This window comes from Myxocyprinus asiaticus, chromosome 9 (assembly GCF_019703515.2).
Source record: "Myxocyprinus asiaticus isolate MX2 ecotype Aquarium Trade chromosome 9, UBuf_Myxa_2, whole genome shotgun sequence".
NCBI lineage: Eukaryota > Metazoa > Chordata > Actinopteri > Cypriniformes > Catostomidae > Myxocyprinus > Myxocyprinus asiaticus.
Genome location: NC_059352.1, coordinates 43643299 through 43662181, shown reverse-complemented (window position 1 = coordinate 43662181; position 18883 = coordinate 43643299). Strand labels below are relative to the sequence as shown.

General features: G+C 36.8%; 1 protein-coding gene across 3 annotated transcripts in view; it reads right to left on the bottom strand.

The window, feature by feature from the left end:
- myh11a (myosin, heavy chain 11a, smooth muscle) overlaps positions 1–16068 on the bottom strand; it is a 44310-nt gene extending 28242 nt beyond the window's left edge. For 2 of the 3 annotated variants that reach the window (XM_051706554.1, XM_051706555.1), the window contains exons 1-4: positions 15915–16067; positions 9347–9710; positions 8076–8232; positions 5078–5105 (exon numbers count right to left, since the gene is read on the bottom strand). In XM_051706554.1, the coding sequence (XP_051562514.1) occupies positions 5078–5105; positions 8076–8232; positions 9347–9688 (527 nt within the window). In that variant the 5' untranslated portion in view covers positions 9689–9710; positions 15915–16067. Of the gene's footprint in view, positions 1–5077; positions 5106–8075; positions 8233–9346; positions 9711–15914 lie in introns of all 3 variants that reach the window. The other variant, XM_051706556.1, reaches the window with a different exon arrangement.
- Between the last annotated feature and the right edge of the window lie 2815 nt (positions 16069–18883).

Here is an 18883-nt window from a genome sequence, read left to right as displayed (position 1 = left end):
GATGGATGGATGGATGGATAGATAAAAGCATGTAAGTTTTACATTGTAAAGCAAGGTCTTCCTTGAGTTTTCTGTCAAAATAAAAGCCTGACTATTGTATAACAAATTATATTGTATAAAAAATTATATGACAATAATAATACTTATTATTATAATCTGATTACTATTTTTGAAAATGAAATATAAATTATTAATTATAATTATATTTATTATCAATAATACTTAATATTATTGATAATAAATATAATAATAACCCTATAAGCTCAGATGGGCTCGTTGGCAACATAATAATTGTCAAAATGTTAATAACTACAGTCTTGACCAATATAAAATAGGATCGTTTGAAAGCTTAGAAGCTCTACTTTACAATGCATGTTGGCATTATGACCAAAACTGAACAAGTGCTTTGAAATTTGCAGACAAATCAGAAGTGTTCTGTTTTGTACATATTATTGTAATCTGTAGAAACATCAAACTGATCAAATAGCCATGTGTCATATGTTGTTGGAAAGCTCTCAAAGAGTAGAATACAACCAGCCTATTTTTTTTTTTACTCACAGATTTACTCAAGTATATGTCTTTGACATTTATGTTTCATGTGAACAGGTGTTGCTTATATGCTGCGTTTCCGCTTATAACTTATAACTTGCTTATAAAATAAACAGAACATAACTATATACCATTAGGATGTGATTTTCTTTTAAACAAGCCAACACACAAGGTCACTGGATGCATAGATCATTAGATAATTGACACGAAGCACAATGTGCACAATGTCCACACAGCATCAGGCTATCTGGCAACTTGCAATCTGTTAGCTTTCCTGGATCGGAAAAGATTTAGCATCATGGAATGCTAAACCAATCGGACTGGGTTCAGATCGGAGCAAATGTCATCCATATTTGGGCAGAGAGACATGTGATTGGTGACTGTTACATATGGCCACCAGGAGATGGCACCAAGTACATAACAGCATAAACATAACAACATGATGCAGACTCACTTATTCTGTGAAATCTCATTACTAAAATCATGTCTGCATGCTGTGCAAACCTTTAGTCATTGTTGTGTTTGCATGTGTATTTAGTTCTTATGTACAATTATGTTTTTTTGTTGGAGAGGCTTTTGGATACTTGGAGACGTTTTTGGACACTAATATACATTCTCTTTGTAATGCTATAACTTTTGATTGCTTTGCTGAAGCAAAATAAAATTTTACTCAATTACAGCTGACATGATTGGGAAGAAAACAAAACAAGTTTTTTGGAGCCACCTTATTTACACCCAGAGATATATAATGTCAAATAAAATAAAAAATAAGAAGAAAAAAGTAAATTTTTGGTTAAAGATTTTTTTGTGAGTTTTCAGCAGTTTCTTAGGCTGAGAGTCTCAGAATTTATCATAATCTATATCATTGTAATACAATGATGCCAAACACTTGACCTTCCTTGTTCCTCCTGAACACTGATGACAGAGAACAAATGCCTTTTTTAAAATTTTGCCTTTATTTTTCAAAGCATGTATTGTGGAAGAATTTCTCCTGAGAAAATTAGTTCAGAAATGATTTTAAGAATTGTGGATTAAACAAAATAAATAGTGATTGAGAATATTCCAAGTTTCATAAATCAGGAAAGAAACTAAATTTATGGTAACTTAAAACACAATATTTGTCTTTGTTACAAGGGGTTACAGTTACCAGCCTCACAGTGTTCTGTGAGCTTCTGTGATATATGAGAGAGATATGACTGATCTCAACATTCATGCTGACACATCAACATTTCCATATTAGGAAAACTAAGTCTGGGATCCACAAGGCCTTGCTGTAGCTGAATGGCTGGTTCTCTGTCAGGAGCAGAGTGCCCTTAGATCAGCACATCCTACACTTATAAAGCCATTTTATGGGACACTTTACACTGAAATGTTTGTAGAAGCATAGTTTTTGACCATTTATGACATCTTGTACAGTACATTTCGTGATAATTAGTGTAGTGATGCCAACAATCTGACCTAATGGTGATTAAAGTATTGCTCTACTCCCACACACTGCATTAGATATGAGGTATGGGAAAACACATAAGGGGGGGTTGCTTCAGATCAGTGGTTTTAACAATCCATGTGTATAACAATCCTATAACACTCTTTGGGTGATTCCTCTCAATCCAAATGACTCATTACAAAAAATTTTTTTTTTTTTTTTTGCTTTGGGACAGATTAAAGAAAACAAACCATGAGAGAGTTAAGTCGAAACATGCGGAAACAGCCTGATGTCATTAGAGAATCTATGCCATAGCAAAAGTTGCCATGGAGCACTTTAAATGGCTTCCATTTCCTTTTCCACACTCAGAGGAAGTTTGTAAACAGTGAGTTTGTTTACATGGACACCAGAAAGCCGTTTAAAGCGAGAAAGCTGCTTAAGGCTGGAAAGTGGCGTTCCTGTTTAAATGCACTGTGTTCAAGGCTTTCTATTTTCTCCCGTATACATGCGGCCCAGTCAGTCAGCAGGTATCTTCAAAGCAATGTCTTTTCCCCACGATACTTGTGTAAATAGCAAACATGGGATCCAAGGAAGACTTCACTATTTTATTCTCTGTTGCTTCGCTTTATTTCCAAATATTCCAGAGTTATTGCTGTGTTTGATTCTTTAACTTTCCATCGCAACCTACAGCGGAATTGCACTGCAATAGTGGGGTTTCCCTCTTATGTTAAACTCCGGGATTCCCCCAATGTACTTGAGCGAATCTACATGGACATGAGGTACAGTAGTCGATATTTTAAATTGGTGTGTATAAATAGGTAGCCTATATTTTATTGTGTATGTGCTTTGTCCTTTTCCCACTGTACTCCCAGTATTTTTCTTATCACAGAGATGTGAAACAAACGATATTATCTGTGAACAGCTATCTTGTGTCTTTGCGATAAAATAACAGTTATTTATAGATGGATTTTTGTCAGGACCTGCCAGTTTTTTTGTGTGGCGGGCTTCAAGTACAGTACTCAATGAGTACGTTTACATGGGCAGTTATAATCGAACCACTGCAGGTTATTGCGTTTTTGAGCTACAGTCTTAATTTATCTGTTCAAGTATACATGAAACTATGCGCAATCGAATAGGTGAAGAACGGATGTCAGCTGAGGAAGTGACATAGACGTTTTCCAGTTGACCTTTTGCATTATAGCAGAGCTTAGAAGTCAGCTAACTAGCTTATCAACAGCGAGACGCACACAACAGGCACAATAGCATGGAAAACTTTACAGCCACATGCATTTCTTACTTTCTTTACACGTTGATTATGGTGCAGATAAGATGTACGTTATCCGTTGTGCTTAGTGCTTATGGTAATGTCCGAAGGCAGAAAACTACGCAATTTGCTCCTGGATTGTTCTAACTATACGAGCTCTGCATTGCTTAACTTTCTTCCTTATAAACTCTCTGTGAAGCGCAATAATAACATTTAGACGAAGAAAATATATGGGTTGTCTATAGTTTCCTAGCGGTCACTGGTATTTAACAGGTTTGTTGTCTGAATACTTGAAACAGTTCTGTATCTGTACCTGTCATTTGCTTCAGGCTGCATATTCAATAAAAATCATGCTTACTGCCTTATTTTATGAATGTAATCCACATGAAATCAGTATAAGAAGCTGTTTAAACCACTCAATGATAACTGAAAGAAAGATATATGCAGTAGATAATGTGTAATTTGTAATGTTTACATACTGCAATCATGGTGCTAATGCTAACCTTCTCCATAGTTTGCACCCGTTACCCTCTTTTGTTGTATTTTTTAATGGAATTTGTAGTCCACGTCAGATCATGAAAAAGTTTTTTATAACTGTTTTTTCTATAAAGAAAGAAATTTGATACTACTGCAAAGGAGAAGGGAGGGAGAAGGGAGAACAATCATAATATCCATGAAAGATTGCTTCATACAGAATTTCCAATACAATTGACTTAAAAGGTGAGTTTGTATATATAAACATTATTTTTGTGCCCCACACCTTTCAGTCCTCCAAAGCTCTCACAGTGGATGGTAAAGTCTGCGAAGGGAATAGGGCATAGGGATTATCACTTCTGAATGAAATGCACACATTTGTTGTTGTTTTTACTCTTTTTCTTCTCTGCTGTATGTTGCGTTCGACATCCGGGTTAAATACACATTGCGCAGCACCTCTGTTTCTCGGAGCATGCGCATAATGCCGAGGCCTATTGCGGTCCGATTAACGTATACGTCAATATCTAGGTTTGTTAGTTCGATTTCGCAAAAACTGGACTGGACTAACGCATTTACATGATGTTTTAAAAAGGCAAATTATTGAAATTGAACTTTTAAAGTGCATGTTAGCACACAAAGAGCAAAGCAAATGCCCTTTAAAGATTCAGAACTAAAAAACAAACATAAATGAAGCCAACATGCAAGTTAACCTAGATTTAGAATCAGGACAGGGGCACATTTCCTGTGAGTAGGCTGACTCTGAGGAGACTTGACCCTTGGGTTTCATCTGCCTTGTTCCCACTGCAGAGAAACATCTGAACAAACAGGATCCCAGCAAGTAGGAGGACATAATTTGTTATAATTTTGTCTACACATACTAAGCTTGATGTATGTTCATATTTGGCCGCTGTCACATTTTAAACAGTTAAACATTATATTAGAATGGGCTTGAAATAGTTCCAGATTTAGAAATGAGTTGTGTAATTTCTGAACCACTAGCGGCACTAAAAGGAATTTCAAAAATAATGACTGTTTTCTAATAGGTTTACTCAACACTCCCCCCATCTTCCATTGGTCGACCAAACAGGTAGTCCCGCCCTAAACTCACGCCATTGGTTGAACCAATGTTGCTGTGTCAGGCAGGTCTTGCTCAAACAAACAGAGCTTACTGAGTTAAGTGCACTTCAGAATTGGGCTGCCAAGCCTTATCTTTTTAGCTTAGGTCAATCGACTAGCCACTTAGTTAAACTGTGTTTGTAAAAGAAACTGTCCAGTATGGGGCATTTATCTTTGGATCAAACTATTTGGATCCAGTAAGACTAGAGGCAGTTAATGGTGGATGCAAATAAAAGAATGAAACTTACGTGCAAAGAATAGACTGGTCCTCTCGATCTGTTGAGAGAAAAGACAGACATAACAATGGGTCAAGGTAACTGTAAGATTGTTGCTCATGGGATAAGAGGACACAAGACATGATACAATGTAATTTTCTGAATATATATTGATGTTGACACTTGTACTGAACATCATGGAACATATAAAGTCAAGTGACAACTCTCAAGACCAGGCCAAACAAATTAAAGACTTGTTTTATAAAGTCAAGATCTTGCAATGTACCATCAAATACTGTTATGCAAACAATTCAATAATATTTAAATTTCAGTTGGGAAATGCAATGGGTTAATCATTAAATCACACTTCTAAATTTAGAACCTGAAAATCTTCTAAGATGATCTTGGCTCCATTTATGGTTTTTATACTTTTGTCAGACCTACAGTAACAAAGTTTGTAATGGGGTTGCAAGGAGGAAGCTGGGACCGGCTTGACAAACATGTAAGACACTTTAATGTGGCACTTTTCAGTGTACATTAAACACTACAACACAGCTGCTTTTCAGCACACACTGAAATGCAGACAGACAACTTCGTGAATCTCTCTCCATCCTCTGCCGCTGTCTCCTCTCCTTAAATACTCCCACCACCCCTCACTGGAACGCGAGGCCGGTGTGGCACACAGGTGGATATCATTCACCACTTATCTTGCCGGCCTCGCTCTGCCCAGACGCCACTCAGCCCCACCCTGCTCGCCACACCTACCATTAATGATTGTCAAAGGTGGAATTGAAAAAAAAAAAAAAAAGCTTTTAGGTTCTGTAAGTATTTGATTCAAGTTAATCTAAACATGAACCTCTTGGAAATGCCAGTGAATGAACTCTAAACTGAGTTTTATCTATGATCCTGGAGGTTGGACCAACACCCAAACAGCTAATCAGTTAAATGTGAGCTAGCCTATTCTGCTTATGTACTACAGACCCTTCGTCTGTTGTAAACACAATGAAAGGCTATTTCTCATTTTGGATATGACTTAAGCTGGGCAAGGTTCCATGCACAAGAAGTCTGTTCCCCTGTTTCTTCCTAATTAAGGCACAAACCAGGGCAATCGAGACTCAGAAACCCAAATCTAAACACACTGATGGGGAAACACAGCAACTCAGCCAGAGTGTTTGATGAAAAGCAAGATGTTCAGGTATTGTTTTATATATTTATTTTGATTACCACAAAAATTTATTTCGAACTGTCCCTCCTTTTCTTAAAAAAAAAAAAAAAAAAAAAAAAGAAAAAAGAGCAAAAATCTGGGTCACAGTGAGGCACTTATAATGGAAGTGAATGGGACCAATCTGAAAACGTAAAATACTCACTGTTTTAAAAGTTTAGCCACAAGACATAAACAATATGCGTTACCATGATTTTAGTGTTATAAAATCTTTTACTAACCTTTTCTTTGTAAAGTTATATTCAATTTTACAACTTAAACAACTTTACAGCACAAAAAATACACAAGTTTTAACAGAAGAATTAATGTAAGTGCTTTAATAAAATTATAAGCTTCATATTTCTGCCTGTAAACCCACAAAAAAATTGGTCCCATTCACTTCCATTGTAAGTGCTTCATTGTAACCTCGATTTTAGCTTTTTTAAAAGAAAAGGAGGTACGATTCAAAATTATTTGTTGTGGTAATAAACATTGTGCCACAAATGCTGTCGATTGAGCTTAACTTGCATTGAACCCTGGATAGGTCCTTTAAGTACCTTTCATATCTATTTCATTTATTGGATTATTCAAAAATACACATTCCCACATGTTTATGTAATATACTGCAAGATGTAACATATACATTAATATACTGTCTATTTAAGATTTTGGTCATACCGCCCACCCCTAAAAACAGTAACAAAACAACAAATGGCACTCCATTTATATTCTATGTGTTTCCATTTGTTTCTCATTCCATCCAATATGAGCTCCTGATTTTTTCACTTATGACGAGGGTACACCATGTCATCCTCGGTTAAGCATGGTCCTTGCTGGACTTCAAAGAGAGAGATCAGTGTAAGCCCCTGAGCAGGAATGCGTAGTTTCCTCAAGTGAGAGCACAACACTGCTGTTCAATACACTGGAGGTCAGGATATAGCAGTCCCCCAAAACATATTCAAGATGTCTTTTCATAAGGTAATTAGTTGCTACAAAACTTTTTTTCTTGTTATTTGTTATTTGTCTTCATATAACAGGAAGTAAGTCCAGTTGTAGAGACTGAACATGGCATTCTGCGTTAATCTGCATGAATGAGGTCATTTACAGACTTTATGGTGCTTTGGTGAGATTTTTCAGGCCATGTCAGTCCATATCTAAACATTCATACAATTCTTAACATTCCTAAATATGTATAATAAAGGTATATAATAGATTAATGTAATCCGTTTAATAAGAACTGCACTGTGTTACCCAACAACCATATTCCCCTTGAGGAACAGCGTGACAATGCATCTTCTACTTCTGCTTTTGAATGCAATTGCTTCGATGTTTCATGTAAGATAAGTGTTTCTTGGTGACTCCATTAAAAACGAAAAGCAGAGTTCCCACACCTTAACACCAATGAATTTTACTTTATTTTTTTTGCTGCCGTGATAAGGATTTCTTTTTAAAATAACTGTATGCAGATTGCACTCACAAAGTAAGATTTCTAGCTGATTAAATATTTTAGAGCTGAGCATATCTACACTGAAAATCCTAATAAGCTGACTCTATAAATTGGCATGTGGCCTCTGCTAGCACATGCTTTCACACTCACTCCACACCACTGACTTGTTAACATCAACTGTTCTCAGAGCTGTCACACTCCATGTAAACGAACACAAATCTAATTTTAAGAGTCTAAAGTATAAAAGGCAATGGTTAACAAGAAATCCAAACCATTGTTGACATCTTATGAATTGAATAAGCAAGAACAGCTTATCTTTGTCAACCAAAAGCGTTAGCATGCTAAGAGTAAGCGTCCAGATTCTGGACTCCAGAAGGCCTCACCTTGCATCATATTCCTGTAGGCGTTATCCGTGATGGAGTAGATATGGGGAGGGACTTCATGGCGCTTTTTGCCTTTGTACATTTCAATGATCTTCTCAGAGTAGATTGGCAGCATTTTGTATGGATTCACCACCACACAAAACAGCCCAGAGTATGTCTGAAAAAAAAAAAAAAACTTTCCAGATTGCACACTGTATTTAAAGTTTTATAGTATGAATACATCATGTAAAGAAGAGCAAAGACACATCTCAGCACAGTAGTCTTGGTCTGAGGAAGCTAGCTTTGAATCTGTACATTGTAGCTCTTGGTATTTTAAATCTCTGGTGATGTATATTCTGTAGGGAAGACTCCTGTTCGAGAGACTCTGAAGACATCTTCAGAACATAAATTTAGTTAATTAATGGTTTGTTACCTAAACAGAGTGCACACATAGTTTGGAGGCCTATGGAAGTTATATAATCCCTCGCTCCTGGGAAGTGCACATTAGTTCCTCATTCTTAAACACAGACTTAAGTGCATTAGATACTGTAAACCAACACTGGCATTTAATGTCATGGTAAATGACTGCCAATGCAAAATTATTTTCCCAACATATTGACCCAAGGTTAGCCACAATATAGTTCCTTAAAGATGATATATTTAGGCTGTTATTAATGTATTATGAGTATGAACTAAGTGTTATGTAATTCTAACGCCAGCAAGGATAGACTTTCTGAATTCAGGCCTTAAGATGCTAGTATCCAAACAGTGCATGACTAAAGGTGAAATGTGTAATTTCTGCTCCAATAGTGGCACCAAACAAAACTGCAAAAATTAGGACTTTTGCTGCCTTTAAGTGCACCTGGGAAGCCCTTATGCTCAAGTTGGGCATTTTTTATTATGAACACATGAGTCTGAAATAAAATACGGAGGAAATCAAAAATGCTAAATCATTGCTTTCCATCATCTTTTATGATGACACACCCCTTCCAAAGTCATGCAACTTGGGTTTTATCTAGAATTCAGAATTTCCCACTAAATACGAATTTGCTTGATCATTAATGTGTTTGGAACTTACAGTACATACGGTTCTTGCGTAATTATGATATTAGCGACTCTTGATGGCCGCATGCATTTTCATTGTTTATAATTTTACACCATTGGTTGGGCCAGTGTTGTTATGTCTGGCCAAGTCAGGCTGCTCAAACAAACAGATAGCAAATTACTACTTTTTATCTGCGTACTTTTGAGTATTTATTTGGCTTAAAATAAGATCAGCGATGCCTACTTACATAGATGAGGCCAGAGAAGTATCTTTCTCTCAAGTTGTGAAGAACCGAAGCTTCGTTCAGGCAGGTGAGCTCGGCCATATCCTCCACCTTGCTGAACTTAGGCGGGTTCATCTTCTGGATGTCGTCCTTGTTGACCGTGATTTTCTTCCCATTGTCCGCCAGCTCCACCAGTACCTCATCCCCATGTTCCTCTTTGATGCTGGCTGCCTCAAAACCATGTTTCTCAGAAGGGACCCATACCAGCTTTTTGGCTGTCCAATCAGCCTGGGCGACGGGACTGTTAATGAAGTCTTTGTCCGTGTAAAGGAATTTCTCATCCTCAGTCAAGCTCTTTTTCGTCATCTTGGTGTTGGGGTTAAGGCAACTACAAATTTGAGGGGAAAAAAAAACAGATATTTGAAACACAAAATCCTTTATACGGTTTTTAATATACAATGTGGTCACCTGCAGTTGTTACCTTAAGGAGCCATTTCTACTTTATTTAACCCTTAAAATTAGTTTTGTTGGTGTAACCTAATGTATTCAGGTTGATTCAGTGATCAATGACTTGAATCAAACCAGGTAATGAAGCACATTTTCTTAGCTTAGGCTAATATTTTTTTCAGTGTAGATTGTACCATTGTACCACAGTGTAGAGTGGTGTTAGAGAGTATAATGGTCTTTAAGTAAAACAGTTTGTAGCTAATGGTTTCTGTGTGTAAATGAGTTCCCATAATAGCTGATCTCTAAATTAAACATTCATGGTGTAATGCTAGCATTAGTATATGTTTTCCTGATGGAATATGCAACCAAATATTTTTTGGAAGATTTTTGGGGTTGGTTGTAATTCACAAACACTGCATTAACTTTTGTAAAGTTGACCAATTAAACCAGCCCTCTTTCTAAATAAACATGACACAGGTCACAGGGGACACCACTATCATGCCCTATTTAGATGAAATTACTAATAAATAGCTGGGAAACATAATATGATTTTGTAGTCTTTGATTAAACAATTTATCACTCTAGCCATACATAGCATGATATGAAACACTCTTCTTAGACAAAACATATATAATCATGTGATAATCATTGCAGCAAATGCCGTTTTTCTTGTTTCTTTTGCAGCTGTGGTCCCGTGCTGCAGTGACCATATAAGGCAGCCTTCTAGGCAGTGGACGATCTGTCAACCTAAACAGCAGAAGCAAGTGAACTCCCAAACAAAGCCCTTATAGGGAATAGTATGTCTCCAGCCGGACTTGCAGTTTACTCCTAAATGATAACATTAGGCAGGGACAGTGGTCGGTTGGGGGGGGGGGGGGTTCTAATTTTCCTGCCACTTTCCCCCACCCTTCTCTTCCTCTGGTGGGCTGATATAGGGAAGTTTATACAAGTATTTTGTACATTACAGTCATCATACAGCAGGTGCAGCTTTGGAGTTCTTGCGAACGAGGAGCTTAAAAGAAATTTTGGGAAACAATGTCAAAGCTAAGTCGTTGATATAAACCAACTGAACAATTTAATTTTACATTTACAAATTATTTCTTAAATATCCATTGTTCATACTTTACATTGTATGATATAACAGCCTTAGTAAATAGGACAAATCTTTTCTCACCCGCATGGTTTCTAGCAGAAGCTAAATGAAGTGTTAGGTGTCCTTTCCAACCAGACATTTTTTATTTAACTTTAAAATACAACTATGAAACTGTGTCTAGCATAGTTAGCAACATAACTATGGATCCCCTTAGAGGACAGGCAGAAAATGTATTTTCTGATTTCCTTTCCTCATTAAAACTTTTGTGCTCCCTCGCAATAGTTTGCGTTCCCTTGTAATAAGTTTTGCATTGCCTCGCAATAAGTTTTGCATTCCCCCACAATAGTTTGTTCCTTCACAATAAGTTTTGTATGGTTTCACAATAATTTTGCATTCCCTAGCAATAAATTCTGCATTCCTACGCAGTAGTTTGCCTTCCCTTGCAATAAGTTTTGTGTTTCTTCACAATATTTTTATTTTCGCTTGCAATAGTTTGCATTCCCTCGCAATAACTTTTGCGTTGCCTCAACATAGTTTTGCATTCCCCCGCAAAAGTTTTGCATTGCCTCGCAATAGTTTTGCGCTCCCTTCCAATAAGATTTGCATTCTCTCACAATAGTTTGCGTTACCTCGCAACAAGTTTTGCATTGCCTTTCAATAAGTTTTGTATGGTCTTACAATACTTTTGCTTTCCCTCACAATTGTTTCTGCATTCCCACGCAATAGTTTGCGTTCCCTTGCAATAAGTTTTGTGTTGCTTCACAATAGTTTTGCATTCCCCCGCAATAGTTTTGCGTTGCCTCTCAACAGTTTTGCGTTCCCTATCAATTAGTTTTGCATTCCCTCACAATAGTTTGCATTCCCTCGCAACAAGTTTTGTGTTGCCTCACTAGTTTTGCGTTCCCTCGCAATTAGTTTTGCATTCCCTCATAATAGTTTGTGTTCCCTCGCAATAAGTTTTGTGTTCCTTGGCAATAGTAAGCGTTCCCTCGCAATAAGTTTTGCATTGCCTAGCAATAAGTTTTGCATTGTCTCACAATAATTTGTGTTCCATCACAATAAGTTTTGCGTTGTCTCGCAATAGTTTTGTATTTTCCCACAATAGTGTGCGTTCCTTTACAATAAGTTTTGTATGGTCTCACAAAACTTTGTGTTCCCTCGCAATTGTTTCTGCATTCCCACGAAATAGTTTGCATTCCCTTGCAATACGTTTTGTGTTGCTTCACAATAGTTTTGTGTTCCCTCGCAATATTTGCATTGCCTCGCAGTAAGTTTTGCGTTGCCTCACCATAGTTTTGCATTTCCCTCTCAATTAGTTTTGCATTCCCTCATAATAGTTTGCGTTCCCTCGCAATAAGTTTTGTGTTGCCTTACACTAGTTTTGCATTCCCTCGCAATTAGTTTGCGTTCATTTGCAATAAGTTTTGCGTTGCCTCACAATAGTTTTGCATTCCCTCATAATAGTTTGTGTTCCCTCGCAACAAGTTTTTTGTTGCCTCGCAATAGTTAGCATTCCCTCGCAATAAGTTTTGCGTTGCCTCGCAATAAGTTTTGCGTTGCCTCGCAATAATTTTTGCGTTGTCTCACAATAATTTGCATTCCATCACAATAAGTTTTGCATTGTCTCGCAATAGTTTCTGTCCCATCACAATAAGTTTTGTGCTGCCTCGCACTAGTTTTGTGTTCCCTCGCAATAAGTTTTGTGTTGCCTTGCAATAGTTTTGTGTTCCCTCGCAATAGTTAACTTTCCCTCACAATAGTTTGCAATCCCTCACAATCATTTTTGCATTGTCTCGCAACAGTTAGCGTTCCCTAGCAATACGTTTTGCGTTGCCTCGCAATAATTTTTTCCATTCCCTCACAATAAGTTTTGCATTCCCTCGCAATAGTTTGCGTTTTCTTGTTATATGTTTTGCATTGTCTTGCAATAAGTTTTGCGCTGTCTAGCAATAGTTTAGCATTTCCTTGCAACTATTTTGGGTTCCCTCGCAATACCATCCCTTTTAAAAATTAACAATGTTTTTTCTACAGTAACCATAGCTGAACTATGAAATTTGTAGTAAAACCTAGTAACCACAAAATGTATACAAAACTTATTGCAAGGGAACACAAAACGTATTGAGCGGGAACGCAAACTATTGTGAGGGAACTCTTTCAGAAAATAAATTCCTTCCTCATCCTCTAAGGGGCTCCATACAGGGAAGACTAAAAAGCTTGCTAGTACCAACTAACACCAGAATAATTGACCTCCATTTCATCCTGCGAAAACATTTACATTTATGCATTTGGCAGACACTGTTATCCAAAGCGATGTATGGTGCATTCAAGGTATATGTCATCAGTACGTGTGTTCTCTGGGAAGCAAACCCATGACCATGATGTTGCTAGTACCATGCTCTACTAGTTGAGCTAACGTCTGTATAATGTCTTAAATCAAACTTGAATAATGCCTAAAATCAGACACTACTAGATTCACTTGCTCAATTATATCATGGAGAAAGACTCTAACTCTTTGATGTTGTCTGACTTTAAGAACATGGGCATCTATTAAGTGTGTGCTGTTGAGCAAGTTGAGTACAGAAAACTAGACATGTTTAAAATGCTGACAGTTTCTGATAAGATGTGGCAAGACACCACCAGCCTGTAAAGTACATCCTCTCACTGCTAGGAAGCTTTCAGTGGATTACAGTGGATAATAAGGAAAAGACATAATGTAATATAATCCAATAAGTCAAAACCAACCAGTGACCTCTTCCTTCACAAGTTTAGGCCTACTTTTGAAAAATAAATAAATAAATAAAACAGAATGTTTAAGATGCTAAAATATTAAGCCCTTCTAAAAATGAATCCCTAAATTCTCCTTTTTCTTCAACCAAGGAATCCACATTCTTTTGCCTAATGACGACAAAATCGTCATCCGAAAAAACACAACGGAGGGAAAAGGGTCATTAAAACGCCCTTTAATCGTTTGGGGGCAAGGCAAACAAACAAATTTGAAAAGACAAGCTGATTTAATTAAAAAAGGGAACTTCCTGTGTCCTGTGCATGGATTCATGGCCTTTTCTTTGGACTGATATAAACACGGAAGGAAACATGAAGGAAACCTCCTTCATTTCAGCTCTTTAAGGAATATTCTGGTTCACAAGTAAATCTCAATTGACAGCATTTGTGACATAATGTTGAGTACCACAAAAATGTATTTTAACTTGTCCCTCCTTTTCTTTAAAACATTTTTTTACAGTGAGGCACTTAAATGTGCATTTTAACATAATTTGAGTGTGATAAAATTGCTTTCTAAAGGGGCGGTCACACTAGGCTTTGAGCACGCAAAATTCTTTGGGACAACCCAACGGACCACGGTATGCTCTCAAGTAGGAGGGAATCTGGTTTTAGTAAATAATTCATCACAAATTACAAATAATATTATATTCAAAACGTTTAATATATTATCTACTCACTTTCCTGCAACAATAAAACAAGTAGCTATGAAATATGTAGGCCTATTCTTTGTATCGAGCCAAGAGGTCCTTTTAATGGCCAAAATTAAAGGTAGCATAAATGAGGGTCCTAAATTGGCCCATGCTCAGGTGGGCCAAATGCCCAGAAGATCATATGATCATGTGCTGTGTTGATGGATTTTTATGACCCCTGGTCCTGTGAAAGGTTTCCTCCTCTCTGTACTCCTCCTTATCCTTTTCTCATTCCATCCATCCATCTTTTTTTTCTCTCTCATAAGCAGCTGTGTCATTTCAGCTTTTGTTATTAACATTTTTATTGAGAAGGATACACATGCAACAATATATTCTTATATAACTAGACCAAGCACATTAAACAACATGTTGCCACCAATACCCATAAAATCCTTCTTTCTCCAAAAAATGTGTTGATCCTGTGATAAGAATGGATTAAACTGGGAAACAGCTGTCCAGCTACTTGTTTTAAGAAAAACAGGAATTCCAGGAAGAGTCTAGCAGCAAATGAGCAATCCACCAAAAGGTCCAAACTACATCAAACACAGATACTGATTAGGGTTAGTTACAAACAAGCTGGTAAAAACCTTGCATCTCACAAATCAGACTTCAGCTTTTTCTACTGGACCTAGCATGATTAAAACTTCTGCTTTAACCACACACCTTTTACCTGCGTTATGAAAGATATTCTGGAAAAGCTGTTAAAATAATTTCTGTCCAACGTGGTTGAATAGTTTAGATCTGAGCATACCTAATTTATCATAAGTCTCAATCTTTTCTCATCGCTTTCACCTTTCTTCCTTTTTTTTTTTTTTTTTATGACCGCAGAATAACCCTTAGGAATGTTTATGTGACTGATCTAGCCATTAATCAACAAAAAATGAGACGAGGTAATGAATGCAATGACTACTTCACCTCCACTTTGTTCAAAGAAAGTGATGCTTTTTGGACTGATTTTATGACACTCTTGTCTACGTCTGGCTGACAGTACATGTCATCACTTCAATGGGAAATGAGAGGACAGTCAGTTGACATTGTCTGCTCTTCACCACAACGTTCAGCACAGCAGAAAGCTGCATTTGACAACCATATTTGGAGAACAGGAAACTCTTTGGTTAGTCAAGCTCACTGCCTCTCATTCTGCGCATTTTCCCCAACCATTTCCTATGATAGACTCTGCTGAAGTCAAACTTTCACATAAGAGCATACAGAGAGACTTGCTTTAAGACCAAGCTTAATGATGGTTATGTTTATGACTACGAGGTCATCACAGTATGAGCATGCTCAGCTCAACAATGCTACTTGATTTAATGACAGCATAATAACTGAATGAACAACTGCCAGTCACATCTTGCCAAACAATTCAATGTTGACAGCAAGTTTCATTGACCACTGTGAATTTCTCACACAGCTCAGCAACCAAGGAACTTGTCACACTTGACAGTGCATTATCAACTTACAGACATACAGTCACAGATCATTTGCATATCATTTGTAGACAACAAAAACAGCTGAATGAAATATGTAATTACTCATAGAGAAATGTTAAGTTATTTAAGAACTAAACTCAAAGCATACTCACAAGACTGATGAAAACTTGGCGCAAAGCGGTTGTGATTTGGAAAGTTAGGGTTTGGAGAGTCCTGCGACAGGGAGGTACTCCAAAAACGAACAGTCCAAATTAGACGGTAAAGCTTGAGAACATTATTTAAACGGCGCTGTGGATGGAGTGGGCGGGGCCGCTCAGGCGAATCGCACTGTGATTGGTCAGCGCTTTTGACAGGTCAGGTGAACTACAGTGGCACGCGCAGCATCCATTTAAATGTTCTGGTTTACTACAGAACAAAGTGTTTAACACTTCAGTAGCGTTTTGAGACTGCAATGATGAAACGGAAAAATGAAGATGAACAGGAATTCATTAGTACACGGTGTAATAATCTTGTCATATTTCATAATCCTCGCAGTTTTTTGGTTAACACGCAGTATGCACTTGCACAATAAAGATGGTTATATAACTTCTGGAAATTACAGAAGTTAAAGTTCAAAAGCATAGTGACATTTAAATGTAAATGTAAATTTTGTAATTCATATATAGGGGAAACTGGGGCTTGTTGTCACATGGGGAAGTTGTCACAATGGTTACAAGACCAACAACACAAATGCATGTTTTGTTTTGGTTTTCTTCTAGCTGTTGGTTTCAAACATATTGAAAAAGTCTTAAATTAGATTTTTTGAGGGGAATTATTTCATTTTTTTATTTTATTTTTTTTTTTTTTTGGAATAGCTCTTGGGTGAACAAGAGACTCACACACAAAAACAAAAATCAAAGAACTTAATATGTTCTTACTTTGACAGTTTTAGCATTACAAATGCCATCCGTGTGTGGTAACAAATCAGAACAGTAATATTTGTGAATTAACGTAAAATAAGTGCATTCATGTACATTTTTGAAGCAGAGTACAAAAGCAATTAGCAAAACTTAACTGCACTAATTCAGTCGGTTCGGCATTTATGTGTGGATTACTGCTCCATCTTCAGTGTAATTATGGCTGGTGTCTAGTATCAGGTCTGGATGTGCAATTTACTGCCTTTGTCTGATTAATATGTAATCATGTAATCCATAAAAAAGTAACTGTAATCTGATTATGAGTATTTTAAAATGTAATTTAATCTATTTACAAGTACTACATTTTTGGAATCTGATTACGTAATCCAGATTGCATGTAATATGTTACTACCCATCACTTAATGTATGTTTGTACCTCCATATAACATACCAAATATGTACAGTGGGGTCCAAAAGTCTAAAAAAAAAAAAGCATCTATTTTGCATTGTTTTGTAATTTCATAAAAACTATTTGATCAAAACGTCAATCACAGCATTATCAGCATAACAATTTCAGTGGAAAGTTTAGTGAAAAAAATATTATATATATATATATATATATATATATATATATATATATATATATATATATATATATATATATATATGAATTTGAGAATTTCTTTGTATTTGGTATGCTTGCAGCATACACCTTATCCCTACATGATTTGAAAACGTTCCAAAGAGCATGTGAAATCTGACCTTTTGTACAAGGTCAACGTCACAAACTTGCTTATTTGATTAGTGATCTAGACATAATTCAGAATCTTACATCTTGTTCTTCATTTTATGTAATACTGTTTCTTTGTTTTACACTTTTCAAAATCCTACAACTTTCAGTTTTTTTTTTTGGTTTTTTTTTTTGTTTTTTTTCTAGGTTTAAACTATATGGTAAAAAGATGAGAAAGGAAGTGAAACGGGTGAATAAATTATGACAGAATTTTAATTTTTGGGTGAACTATCCCTTAAAATTAAGAAAAAACATAGCTTTTCAATGTGATTTTAGACGTTTGGAACCCAAAGTATACTTTGTATGTCATCCATAGGTATTCATTCATTACAGGCTTGATACTGTCTTGCTTGACATCTGTCTATTTCATCTTCCTAAGAAGGTTAAGCAGTTGCTGATCAAAAAAGGAACCTCTAACATACAGAAACAGATGAAAGAGAACGAGCCAGAGAGAGAGAGAGAGAGAGAGAGAGAGAGAGAGAGAGAGAGAGAGAGAGAGGGAGAGAGAGAAGGAGAGAGGGAGGGAGATTTCCTAGATTACATGCTGTACACTACATCTGGACGAGGCGATTCCCCTGAGATCCTTTTTGGGACCCTTATCGTTACGCACATCACATTCCGTCCCCTCCATTCCCGCAATGTGCTCCTGCTATCTAATGGGACTTTCTATATAAGGACAACCTCCTATTGCATTCAGTAAATCATATCTGTGATGTTTCCAGGGAACAGGCCCATGGCTGGTATGCATTGAGGCCTTGCAGCGGTGGCTTTGTCTCTGGTCAGCATCAAGCTCCTCTGGATGTGCGAAGGAAAGGAAGGGAGATAGAGCAAGTGTCTTGGGTGGGGGGGGTGTATAGTGAGAGTGAGTAAAAGTGCGAGGCTGGGAGAGAGAAGGGCAGGGAGGGAGACGCATGTCTCTACACAAGTCTCTGTTGTGCCATATAAGGACAATGGGGTCTGCCTGGAATCTCGGCTGTATTCTGTGTTTAGAAGGGAACACCAAAAGACTTGGACTGAGTGACTAAATATGGTGCAACAGCAGTGTCATTGTTAATACTGTAGGTATTTATTGGGATATCTTTCTACTGTTTACTCACCAACAATAAACCTCGGAGTAGCTGCTGGTAAAGACTCCAATTAAGGAATGTAAGGTATTGCACCTGCTCGTGCTACACTGTGCTGAAAAACAGTAACAATAAATGTTTTTAAATAGCCGTTTTACTTTGTAACTATGATTATTTGTTTGACTGAATAATATTAATATGCATATGCAGCTTTGGGTAGATTACTTATGAAATGTTATCTGGTACTGATTACAAATTACATGACAACATTTGTAATAAGTAATGTAATCTTTTAGATTACACTTTTTAGGAAATGTAATCTGATTAGTAATCTTTTGGATTACATTTTGATAAAAAACATTAATCATTAA